General features: G+C 37.1%; 1 protein-coding gene, 1 non-coding gene and 1 pseudogene across 3 annotated transcripts; 1 reads left to right on the top strand and 2 right to left on the bottom strand.

The window, feature by feature from the left end:
* Positions 1-672: 672 nt before the first annotated feature.
* Positions 673-881, bottom strand: LOC147548335 (small nucleolar RNA U3). Its single transcript, XR_015239014.1, has one exon. It is a non-coding gene; the product is annotated as a small nucleolar RNA U3 (small nucleolar RNA).
* Positions 882-4,478: 3,597 nt separating this feature from the next.
* Positions 4,479-7,778, top strand: LOC147548334 (E3 ubiquitin protein ligase RIE1-like). The gene is made up of 5 exons (XM_086667701.1): positions 4,479-5,233; positions 6,165-6,284; positions 6,877-7,009; positions 7,129-7,284; positions 7,432-7,778. Exons 1-5 carry the CDS (start codon positions 4,746-4,748, stop codon positions 7,594-7,596), a joined length of 1,062 nt encoding a protein of 353 aa, XP_086523827.1. The 5' UTR covers positions 4,479-4,745; the 3' UTR covers positions 7,597-7,778.
* Positions 7,779-8,876: 1,098 nt separating this feature from the next.
* Positions 8,877-12,840, bottom strand: LOC147548333 (NF-X1-type zinc finger protein NFXL1 pseudogene; annotated as a pseudogene). Its single transcript, XR_015237254.1, has one exon. The product of XR_015237254.1 is annotated as an NF-X1-type zinc finger protein NFXL1 pseudogene (transcript).
* Between the last annotated feature and the right edge of the window lie 535 nt (positions 12,841-13,375).

Below are 13,375 nucleotides of genomic sequence, written 5' to 3'. Positions count from 1 at the left end.
AGCCTGGATTGCCCAAAGATTTGGCTCTAAATGTGAAAACATCTCGATCTGCCCCTATTAAAAATGCCCCAAAAATCCATAAAAGTGGCCTCCTTAGATGAAAAGTCCTCGGTCTGCTCTTGCTAAATGTGAAAATAGTTCGAATAAAAAATTATCTCAAACAAAAAGTACAATATCTCGATCATCTTTACTATTAGTCAGTTCGTCAATGGATGCGTGAAGATGACCACAAATTCAGGATGGTGCTAGAACATAATGTCTCTTCATTGGATTTCAGTCTAGCATCCCATATCATGTTTTTTTTTTTTTTTATGATCTCTAATGGCCCTAAATTTTCATTGCAAAAGTATTATTCAATTGATGAATCGAAATTAGACAAGTGTTGATTGAATTTCCAATCATAAACAATACATAATCAGCATACATAAGAGTCATGGTAACGGTTCCATTTTACACCCAAGTTATCTAACAGACAGACAAGCTAGTAAAATGAGTCAGGAAAAAAAAAGACATTAGATTTTCGAAATACATCCTAAAATTCGCTTCAAAGTTATATTATAATCGTGCGCTTCGCTTTTAAATGATATTTTCTTTCAACAAAAAAAAGATAAATGTCTGACAAGGAGGTGAAAATCCAACAGAAATGAAGGCATCCTTAAGTGCTTCATATCATATATATCAGACAACTGTGCGACCATCTCAGCCGTCAGATGACAAGTTGAGAACGATCATCTCCAATCAAGATGATCAAACCGACCATCTAACCGTTAATCACGCTCTGATTACACGGCATTATTCGTCGACCAAACTTAAGTTCCTATCTCCTTAAAAATCAAGATACAAATGAGCGGTTCTATAGAACAAATCTTGCTCCAGGTCGTTCTTCATATCATATATGTTCTACGAGTTTGTTTAAGTCTGTGCACTGACTTTGCCATCTTACTAAACAATTATGAGTATTTCCATTATACAAAAAACATACAACAACCATATAACATCTTTTATTTATTTGAGCGGTAACTTTTTCACAAGTTTTAAAATTATATAGCATTGAATTAAAATGAGGTGGATCATCGGGATCAACAAAAATAGAATGTTATTGTATGTTTATTGTAATTGAGTTGTTTGAATAGATATTTTGAAAAATTATTAATATTTGTCATCACCATCTACACAAAATTTTTAATATTTGTCATCACAATCTGCAAAAAAAACTTACTTCGAAAAATAACTATGACGTTGGTGAGAGTTAGTGTTTTCTGAATAGTTTACTTAACAATACGTGCTTTTACCTTGTAACTTCTAGATAACAAAACTAACATGGACCACTTTAAATTACTATGATTATATGACGATATACTATCATTTTCACATAAATTACAAGATGCACGTTAATTTCAATCAAGCTGTACATAGACACTAAAATATTTTTTTTTCCTAAATGTGAGATCACAAATAAACACCTTTTTATAGTAGTAGGAGCTAATCTATAACAAATTAACAATATAGTAGGAAAGTTCTTATTTTCCAAGATATACACAAAAAGTACAAATAAAGCTCATTGACAATACTTACTCAAATATAAAAAGTTTGTTGCTATCATGTAATAAGTGACCTATGATTGAATTTACAAGTGAAATGTCACCTATGAATTGATAGAACTATGTTTATATAGTGTGCTTTTGAAAAATACTTTCATAGTTAGGTAAGTCATTTACTCTATCTTAGGGGGAACAAAGAGTTTTGTGCTCTAACTAAATTTATTGGGAGTTTGGTTGGATGGACACATACATTGTTTTAAATGAAAATAGGTTTTGAAAGTATTATTTCATTTGCTTCCTCTTTTTTTTTTTGTTGAAATTTCATTTGCTTCCTCTACTTTTGATGTTTTAGCAGAAACATTTTTTACCTTTTCATTTTTTGAAAGGAAAATCATATTATTTCATTACCTAATATTATGTTATAAGAGTTTTCTTTTGTTGCAAGATGGTATAAGAGAAGCCTATGCATTATTTTAACAAAAGTGACGTTTTACATAGGGGTTTCCCAGGCCCAATGTAGCACTTTTGGCCCCCAATAAAAAAGGCCCAAGTCATATGTTTTAAGAGCAACCTTACCTTTAAATACACATTAAGCTTGGGGAAGTTTTAGCACCCCCATTGTTGATCGTGGCATCCCTTTCCACACAGACACCCCATTACCCGTAATGCTCTCATCCAAGCTGCATGTTGCTGAGCCAATTACTGGTCAGTTTTTTTTTTTGTTGAACTACTTACTGGTCAGTTTTTCGAGTCAAGAAATCAATGGATTGATGTGGGCCACATGCGTCAGTGATCACGCACACTCAAGCAACGCCTTAACAAAGCTACCAGGGAAGTTGATCAGAGAGAGCCTTACCACCTGAGTCAAACTCTAACCACAGATTGTTGGGAGGTCGGTATGAGTTTCCTATGCACCTTAAACCCTGCATTAGTCTAGAGGCAAACAAAGTAAAAGATCCGAGTTAGCTCTATCCCTGCACCCTGCTAAAGTGACAAATTGGGGAGGTCTGCGAAAACGGTCTTGACCCGTTGAACTCTATTTTACCATTAAGTAAGCAGAGAGGTAAATCCGAAGTAATCCTGCCCATAAGTCTTGCTCTAACCAAATATGCAAAGTAGGGAGCCCTTCAGAAGCCATTTCGACATCATGAGCTCCGGTCTGCGCAAGAGAATGTCAGTTGAGCAGAGGGGTTGATAATGTAAAAGATCTGCTTTTCATACACAAACCGTGATTGTTAGAAGATCTGTTCACGTCATAAGATACGCACATATTCAATGATTATTCTACTAACAACCACACAACGTGGCTATCCTCAAACCTGTGTCTTACTACTGTATCATCTAACCCTATGCCTTACCACCACCAACAAAACCTTTATAAGCATATCAGGATTGCTCTAAAAGGGGAGACTCTTTCTTCTCACTAAATTATTTCCTTAACCTGCAAAATTGATCTGACTTAAGTGTCAGATTGTCTTCGCAGGTACCTCCCTCCATCTCAGATCATCATCATCGAGAAAGAAGGATATTCAATGAATATTGAAGGGTTACCAGATCAATTTTTTAGGGATATCAGTGAAACCACTTTCCGACATCATCATTTTAGGATTAGAGGAAGGGATGCCACTTCAGCAACTTTGAGCATAAGCACAAATTTACCAATTCCAACATTCATTGTTACTAGTCCAACAACCTAATCACATTTGATCAATCAAATCCAATATCACCGTTTCTGGAGATAGAGATTTAGCAGCTGAAATTGTCGTGTACAGGAAAAAAAATAAACGATATATAAAGGCCCTGTCCATGATGAAAATAACTCTTTCAAAGATTGCGGAGCTCCGGGCTCCATCGATAGTTACGAGGCTATCATCTAGACCAAATGCGAAAACAAAGAGAGATTGATATAAAGAAAGAAACTCTTTAATATCTCGTGAGAGATCTTTTAGCCACTCGAGTCTCCTCGAAAATTTAATAACTTACAATACTTTGTTGTCCTAGACAATTTAGTTAACCCCACAAAATCAATATTAATATTTTAACAAAATAAAATATAACTTGTCATTCTAACTCAAAAACTTTGTTAAATTATTTTTTCGGCCTACTTTACTGTTTGAAGAACGTAATCTCGATTTCGCTCTTGAAAAGTGCCCACGTTTAGAGCATCTCCAATGGGACACTCAATCTCTAACACTTAAAGTGCCACATAGACTTTTTGGAGTTTTTGTTAAAAAATCATCTCCAATGGAACACTTTATTAGACACTCTAATATGAGGTGAACACATTTACTATAAAGTGTCTAGAGAGAGAAACTCTAAAATGAGAGTGTCTACTTGAGACCCTCTAAGTGTTACTTTTAAATTTCAACCAATAGAAAATCTTGCTTTTCAACTACTTTTTATATATTGAATTGAAGGAGGACGTGTGTATTAAGTATAGACACTTTAGAGATCTCCATTGCATATCAACAAAATTAGAGTGTCTCTATATTGACATTTAAGAAAGAGAATATCTATTGACCCTTGACAACTAGGACTTTTAGAGTGTTTGTTAGAGCATCTCCAATGCAAAACTCAAAAAAAAAGCTCTAATTGGCTTATGTGTTGAGTCTCAATTGAGATTCTCTTTCCTATGTGCTTAACTTGAGTGTCTCTAATTCAAGTCCTTCTCCAATGCAACACTCTAAAAAACTCTAATAGATACACATGTCACACATACATTTAATAGAAAAAAGTGGTTGAGAAAGAAAGGTTTTCTATTGGTTCAAAAATTAAATTTGATGACTAGAACACTTAAGACTCTCAAAAGATATCTCAAAAATAGAGTTTTTAGTTGAGACATCTTAAAACTTAATGCTTCCACATCATCTTAAGATCTCAATTGAGTTTTGCATTGGAGAGGTTTTTTTTCAAAAAGAACTCTAAAGTCCTAGGTGGCACTTAAAATTTTAAGATTGAGTCTTGCATCGGAGATGCTCTTATAGTGTCCCATTGGAGATGCTCTTAGAATTACACGAAAGTCCTCATTAGCTCCACCTACGAGGGGTCAAATAGAAATAAATTTCAATTTTTCGGGTATGATCGCCATTAAAGCTGAATATTTGTTGTTTCAGAACGATTCATATCTAACGTTCAACGCACCATTCAAAACCTAAAGAAAACTGAATAAACCCTAACAAGTTCCTCATCTGCTCTGTAATTTTAATGGCGGAAACATCAATCACCATCCCCGATGCTACTACTCAGCCTCTTATCTCATCAAGGCAAACCAATAACGGAGATTCATCTCCGACAACTAGCAGACTTTCTCTTCTTCTCGGACGAGCTTCTGGTAGACGTGGAGCTTCAAATCTAGTGAGAGAAACAGCAGCGATGCAACTAGAAGAGAGACGAGCTGATTGGGGATATTCAAAGCCTGTTGTAACCCTAGATATTATGTGGAATCTTGCTTTTGCTATTGTCTCTGTTGTGATGATCGGTTCTACTTTGACAGAAAGACCTAATACTCCGATTAGGGTTTGGATATTAGGATATGCTTTTCAGTGTATTATACATGTAATTATGGTTTGGTCTGAGTATCGTCGGAGAAGAATGGGAAGGAATCGGAGTACTGATGATGGAACTAGGAATTCGGATTCTGATACGAATGATAGCGAGGATGAAAGTGGGAATTCTAGTGGAAATCGTTCAAGGTAAGAAATTTCAATCAAATTTGCAGATTTATGTAGTTCTTGCCTTCATAAATCTTCCTGAAAATTTTCAAAGAATCCGCTTATATTGAATCATCATGGAAAAACTAATTTCAAATTTCAGTTATGCTTCATTATTAATACGAGATTAGTGATCGGTAATTAGGCGTTTAGATTAACTAATATAGTAGATTATGTCAATCATCGAGTTGATAAGAGGATCAGTGCAAATTATCCGAGGTCGAGTTCACTATGGTATTGCCTTGAATTAAAACCTATTAGGGTTGTAATTCATCACGATGGACTTCTGGCATTTGCATACATAGAAATATCTTCTACCTGTGGTGCAAGAAAAAGAAGACCAGAAAAGAGTGATTGTACCTTGATATTGAATATTGGAAATGGTCATACTACTAAGTAAGAAAGCAATGCTTATAAAGTATTAGACTGAAAGATATCGACAAACTCGGGGGAGTTGTGAAAAACTGGAAACATATTTTGTTTTACGGTTTTCGCCGTTAGTTTGAATAAAATAGTAGTGTTTGCTGCAAATTCTTCATGAACTTAACTACGAAGTCTACAATTTTTCTTCATATGAAAAACAAATATATATGGGTACTCCCGTTCGAAGGAACATAAAAATTGAGAGACGGGGTCCCCTTGAATCAACTTCTAGAACTACCGGTAACCGGGGGATAACAATTTCTTCAATTCTAAATTATGGGGTTCTTCCTGCTTTTCTTCTTCAATCTATTAGTCTTAAGATGTTAGTGTTATTTAATATTTCCTTGTTTGCAATATTTAGCGTGGCCTTGAGAGACCAAAAAGAAGTCAATACTAAAAGTCTAAAACATAAAACCACACTGTTATTTAATATTCTAATGGTTGGGCAAAGTTTTCTACTTACTCATTCTTATTGGAATTGATTCTTCAGCATCGCTAAGCGATGTGAATCTCTCAATACGATGGCATCCTTCGTGTGGTGGATAGTAGGATTCTACTGGGTAGTTTCTGGTGGAGAAATCCTTTTGCAGAATGCTCCACGTCTCTACTGGTATGTCCTTATACTCGATCCTTCTCCAATAAATGTCATTTGAATAACTAAAATATGTCGCATCAAATTGCTCAGTTTTGGCTGCTCTGGCCTCTGTGTTTGATTATATCCTTATGTGTATATGTTTCTTCACCAATTTGCAAAGACCTTGACGGGCAACTTTCGATAATTGTACCAAAATATGAAATCCGCAGATAAAATAGTCTTATTTCGGGTTAAGAATGCCTTGTGTTCCATGACAATGAGGAAGATACTATCATACTACTCACTGATATGATTTTATCGATTTCTAATGCCTTTTGTCCCATGGCCAAGAAGTAACTTGCTAGTGTCAACGATAAGGAGAAGTTATAAGTTTGTGATGATGAATCGAATCATCGATTATGTAATCTGTAATCTCTTAAAAAGGCAACCTCACTAAATGTTGGCAAGACACAGACTACCAGATTTACGTAAATCTTCATTCGCAAAATTTAGTTCAGAAATCCATTTTAATCTGAGCAGATGATTAGTCTATTTCCCCCCTTTACAATACACTGTCATCTCATTTCACTTAACCTTACATGATGTTCGAAAATGAATCTATATACAGGGTGGCTGTGGTATTTCTGGCATTCGATGTGTTTTTTGCAATCTTCTGTGTCGCTTTAGCATGTGTAATTGGCATTGCTCTCTGTTGCTGTTTGCCTTGCATCATTGCAATTCTTTATGCTGTAGCAGGCCAGGTAATATGACTAAAACTAGAACAACAACCATCTCTAACGGTACAAAAAAAATTGACAATCTAATGGGCCTTGAAAAAGCTAACTAACTGGTTTTATCATGTCTACCACGAATAAAACAGGAAGGTGCATCAGAAGCTGACCTTAGTATGCTTGCAAGATATAGATTCCAAATCTCTAGTTATGAGGAGAAAGCAAGTTCCGGAGGGAAAATGGTTCCCTTAGCTACAACTGGTGAAGAATTGACTGAAGAACGTGTTCTTTTACCCGAGGACGCGGTAATTTCATCTACTTGCTTATTTCTTTTTGGTTCTAAATTATATGATACAAGTAGAAATAATTTCGATCACTTTTACCTCTAAAATACTTTTCTTATCGTGTCTAGTCTGTGGATCCTTGTTTTGATTAACTTTTTCATTTAACAGGAATGTTGCATCTGTCTCACTTCATACGACGATGGAGTTGAGCTTAATGAACTTCCCTGCAACCATCATTTTCATGCAACATGCATCATGAAATGGCTTAAGATTAATGCATCGTGTCCCCTCTGTAAGTACAACATCCTTAAAGGAAGTATCGACCAGGTCTGATATATATGTATATATACGAGGGAAAACTGCATTGATGCAGGAACCCTTAACTTCAATCAGTACATGAATGTACATATTAAAAAAATATACATCTGTTTCGGCACTAAAAACTTTTGTTGTAAGGATGAGATGATTTGTAGTAGTATTTATATTTATTTACAAATGGAGTTATCTTCTTTCAAGTGTCTCAAAAGCATCCAACTATCGGCAGGATTATCTACAAGTACAATTCCAACATAAGAGCTCAAACTAAGATTAAGGTGTAGTTTTTTTTTCAAATCTAAATCTGACATCTGAACTAGTTTTATGTGTATTTTTAGTAATTTTGCATGCTTTTACCTTAAGATCTTGAAAAAAGTATTAGTATCCAATCCAATGCATTCATTTTCAGCTTATAAAACAAGTCTGGATTTGATAAAACTAGTTTTAAGGTTTGGATTTATTAGAGAAGTAAACACATGTAAATACTCAAACTATACATGTAAATTACATAGAAATATAACTAATAAACCGAGTAAGCTTTTTAATTCTAAGAAAGAATGGATCTGAATTTGAATCACAAAATCTAATGTTTCAACATGCTAAAGCATGAAATTTCTTTTGCCTTTTCAAAGTTTTCTGCGTGATTCGAACTCTGTAAGCTAAGCACCATTTCTTTAAATGAAAGACTGAACTCTATATAGTTCCACTTATTCAGTGTCAGATTGGAGAAACCATTTTTTAAGTGAATGGCCGAACTCGCTGTAGTTCCACTTATTCAGTGTCAGATTGGAGAAACCATTACTCAGTGTTAATATCCAATTTGAGAGCGGCCGTTCGATGCAGAGCCATGGCCTTGATTTATAGGACTGCAGGAACATCGTAATGCTTCTTAAACGTAGAAGACACAAAAACACAAGTTTGAACGCAAGAAACCATAGTACGGAGGTTGCGTCTATTCAAAGGCAATAAAGCCGTAGTACGGAGGGAGCGTCTATAGGTGTTCCTTTTTTGCTCTTGGCCCGCTTCTACTCTTAGCGCCCCCACAGATTGGGGCAGTCCGAGCCCTCAAACTGGGCCGAATCCATACTGGGTTTGAACAACTTGGACTACGCCCGGTGAGAGCACCTTCAACTCGGATCCATAAGCTGTCAATGAGGAGTGCTAGGAGCGGAGTGGGCTCAGAGCAAAAAGATGGGGCTCCTGTGGAGGCACCCTAGTATAGATGGGTAAAGGCATCATATTCTTATCTGAAAACATTTGATGGGTATCAAAATCCCCAAGGGCGCAAGGAATAACTCTTTTAACAGAAAAAAGTCCCCAAGGTACACTATTGTATTGTAAAAAATAAGTACCCACAAGGATAACAAAAAAATTTATAATTTTAAGCTCATTTGCTTATGAATCAACTAACTACTCAAAAGAGTAATTTAACTTCCTTACCCAGTAAGCTCTTCCCAGTCATCTACTACTACTACTTCATCAACCTCTCCTTTACCACTATCATCTCCTGCCTGCTTCGTTTTTAGATTCGAAGTGCTTGCCGATGGAGAGGAAGAACAACTTCCCATCTGATCCTTACCCGGGTTCTCAAGTTCACTAGGTAGCACAGAAGTTATATTTGATTTTGAATTAGTATCAGGATCAAGAACGTTGTATCGATTTTCTGAAGCAATAATCGGAGCAGCTTTCATTTTCCAAACAGAACTCGGAGTATCTTCCGAACCACCATTATGTTCTTCAGTACCCCATGAATCTTCAGTCCAGCATGAATCCTGTATCACTACTGCCTTCTTCCAAGGAATATTGGCCTTTGAAGAAGTTCCCGACCCTCCATCTTTAGTTAGAACTGCAAATGCACCATGATAGACCGATCCGTGATCTAGTCTTCTAAGAGCAGTTGATGCACGAGTAGGATCATTGAAAACAGCCAATGCGTTGTTGTCATTCAACCAGACCAATTCACATTCACCGCCAAATCTAAGAACCAACGCACTAACATTTGCATCTCTTGGTAAATCTCGTAGAGCAACAACAAGCCTTTGATCCATGTCGATAAAAGGATCAAACGTTGGTGGATTTGGGGGGTTTATTGAAGTGGGACCCTTGCAACCAAGAATTCGGGGTGGGGCTCTGGATTTTTGTGTCACATGAACGACTAAGAATTTTTTCGGCTCCCATCCTGCTTCATGAACTGACAGCTTCCATCTTTCTGCAATTTGTGCAACTGCATCTCGCTTATCCTTCAACATTGGACAGAAAACATGAACTTTGAGACCATTACCTCCTTTAGTACCCTCGCCAATAACCAAGAACTTGAACCTCTCTTCTATGGCTAATACCCACTTCGGCTCTCGCCTAAACATATTAGCAAGCAACTCAGAAACACTAGAGTTCTCACCAAAATGAAGAGCGTCCAAATTCGGGGGAGTTATGTCAAAAGCATCTGCTAGAACCCGTTTTCTCTCCATCTTTGCACATTCATCATCACATACTAGCTTCCTCTGTCCAAGAGGGATTTTCTCACCATCTTCGTCAATAGGCTGAAGCTGAACCTGCAGTTTCTGAATAACAGAGGCTTCAAATGCACTACTGCTGGCTAGATTTCCAGCACCACAGGGGACTGTAGTAGTTATCCGCCCACAAGAACAAGCGATTGTCACAGCAACAACACATCTTAGATCAGGACATGGTGATGAAGGGTGGCAAGGAGCAGGACAAGTATGCCTGCAATCACTCCTAGGAGCACCACAAACCTGGCTACAAGAAGACTTCGAATTACTGACAGACCCACAAGAAGAATCACATGGAGGTGGATGACAAGTTCTCCCACAAGCATGCATTCCACATTGACGGGTTTTACCACATAACTGATTGCATCGAATTTCTTTCAATCCACAAGGAATATTTCTAAGAACAACATGACCACCAATGCATTCTTTTGCCACAGGAACTGAACAAGGTGGGCAATCTCCAAAATGGCAGGCGTGAGAGGAAGAATGACCACAAGGCTGAGGAACTGAACATGGGTACTGACATGAAGGAGGTGCAGTACCACAAGGCAATGGAGGAGGTATAGAGGTCTTCCCACAAGCACATATTAGATCAGTAAAGCTTGTTTCAAGGCAAGAAGGACAATGACCACTATGACAAAGAGCTTCACAAGAATGATTCCCACATCTTAGTTTCTTCCCACAGATGATAGAGCACAAATGTGGATTCCACTCACCAGATAATTGATTGTTGGAGTTAGAGAGAGGGCAACATTTTTCACTGCATCTATGCCTACCACAACTCTTTTTCCTCCCACAAGGCTTTTCACAGCAGAAATCATCCTTCTTTTCCATAGTCTTGTGGCACTCCATCGGTCGTGAAGAAAACCCACACCTACATTTCTGATTAACAATCACCAAACAAGGCGAACAATCTCCGCCATGACATTTCTCCTTACATCGATGAATTCGGCAAGGTAGTATCTTCCCACATATATTAGAACAAGTTGGTATAGGTTCCAAACAACTCTCTCTTCCCTTCTCCAATTTCTCTTTCCCACAATAACATGTCCTAATCTTCCATGGCATCAATTCACAATCTCCACATTGTCCAGGGTGACAAATTTCTCCACAAGTATGATTCCCACAAGAAAGGGTTTTCCCGCAAATCGTATTACACGAAAAAACCCCATCTTCTCCATTTAAATTTCCTTTAGTAGACATGTCCCCACAAAGAATAACCTCCATTTTCTTCTTACAGAAACAAGAAGCATCCATGGGAACCTCACAAATTTCACAAGGTCCTGTGTGACAAAGCTTCATACATTGGTGCCTCCCACATTCAAGAACCTTATCGCATCGCTGACCACAAGTAACCACTGATTTTCTTTCAGAGCATCTGTTTGTAGTAATCTTTTTCCCACAAGGGCATTTACGACATGGAGCAAATGCTTTACAAGGAGGGCAAGGACCAGGATGACACTGCAAAACGCAACGATGAGAACACCGATCACTATCATCATCATCATCTTTAAGCTCCGTTTCTCGCTCTAATGGCTTCCCACAAGACTCACCACATGAATGTGGAGTGAGATAGAAATCAGAAGGTGGGTCTGGTCTCTTCCCACAGAAACAAATATATTTGATCTCCTTAGAAGTGAGTAATTGAACAGATTGACAACCAGGGCACCTCCAATTCAATCCATGGTTTCTTTCAGCAGACACATCCATAGAAGTCGGTGCTTGAGCCCACTTTTTGATACAATTGAGATGAAAAATTGAGTAACAACTTGAACAAGACCAAATTGGAGCTGATCTTCTTACCATATCATAACAAATCATGCATTCAACAGTTCCTTTTGTAAGCTTTTCTTGAATTTCATGAACAAGTTGAGGAAGAAGCTTAGAATTTGATTTCTTTCTAACCTGATTTTTCCCACTATTCTCCTTCTTCATTGGATTTGATGGTCGTGGAGCAAATTTCCCCTGATTAACAGTATACCCACCGCCTCTTGGACGATTGCCAAAATGTGGTGGATGGTTGTTCCAATTCCCACCATTTCTCTTGTTCGAATTCAAATTACCAATCTGTGGGGGTGGAGTTTCAAGAATTGCAGTCGATCCTCCACCACCACCACCAGCACCACCGCCACCACCACCACCACCACCACTAGAACCGCCTTTAGGAACCCACTCCTGGGTGGGGTTGGCATTACTGTTACGACAAAAAGGAATTCTAGATCCTTCTTTCCGATCATTACGATTTTGGAAGCTCATAATTTGAGAAGACACTTGATCAAAATAAACCCTAACACTATCTTCCTTAATTTTTCCTCCCAAATTTGAAGTATAACAAAATGAAAGAGAGATGAAACTGAAACCCTCAAACTTAGAAGTTGGATGCAATCCAAAAAAGATAAATGAAAGATTAGAAGAAGAGCAACAGAAGTACCTGATGAGATAAAGTTCAGAGAGAGAGAGAGAGAAGAAGAAGAGAGATAATAGATTTAACGTTGGAAGCTCTTTCTCTTGTTCTTCCTCTTCTTGACTCTGTATTTCTAGAGAGAGAGAGAGAGAGAGATGATTTTTCTCTCCTGGTTCTGGGGGGTTAGAGAGAGAGAGAAATGAGAATTTGATGAAAGGGAAATGAGGATGGAGGTGGAATTTATAAGGAAGAAAGTTTGGGGCCAAAGTAATATTCGTGTCGGTATTATTTGGACCGCCCTATATACCGAAATCTTACACCCAATAATATAATGACACTATCATTGGTCTATTCATGAAGCTTTCTTGATCCCCAAACTAGGGTTATAATGGGCCAGTCCTCAAGAAGGTTTGACCAATCAGTCGGGTTTTTCTTGTCTATTTTCTCGGTTTATAGTGATGCAATAAGGTTTTGATGTAGGATTTTTTTTTTGTTGAAGTTTTGATGTAGGATTTGTAAGTATGATTTAAATGATTTGGTAGGAGATCAGAGTTTTACTCTATTTAGTTACCAAAATTTTTAAGATTTTCGAATCCTAAAGATTCATAAATCTAAAATTTGTGTTGAATCGAAATCTCACACTACTTACTAAGATTTGATAAGATTTTGGATTAATGACAAACTTCACTATAAATCAACCAAAATAATTTTTTTTTTTCAAGAAATCGTTTTATTTTCAACATCTGTTTCTTACTCGAAATTTTTTATTTATTTTAAAAATCGTTTTTTCATAAATTGTTTTTCAGAAATCGTTGGTTTTTTCCACAATATTTATTTTCCCAAAAATCGTTTTTTTAGAAACCGTTTTTAGGAGACCGTAATT

This window comes from Eschscholzia californica, unplaced genomic scaffold (genome assembly GCF_041429995.1).
Source record: "Eschscholzia californica isolate CP2 unplaced genomic scaffold, dmEscCali1.0.p SCAF_3, whole genome shotgun sequence".
Taxonomy (NCBI): domain Eukaryota; kingdom Viridiplantae; phylum Streptophyta; class Magnoliopsida; order Ranunculales; family Papaveraceae; genus Eschscholzia; species Eschscholzia californica.
Note: the sequence above shows the minus strand (reverse complement) of the source record. Positions and strands in the feature narration are given on the sequence as shown.

Coding starts and splice junctions, on each gene's coding strand:
- LOC147548334 (XM_086667701.1), top strand. CDS start 4,746: ATGGCGGAAACATCAATCACCATCCCCGATGCTACTACTCAGCCTCTT. Junction 5,234..6,164: donor TCTAGTGGAAATCGTTCAAG/GTAAGAAATTTC, acceptor TTGATTCTTCAG/CATCGCTAAGCGATGTGAAT. Junction 7,285..7,431: donor TTCTTTTACCCGAGGACGCG/GTAATTTCATCT, acceptor TTCATTTAACAG/GAATGTTGCATCTGTCTCAC.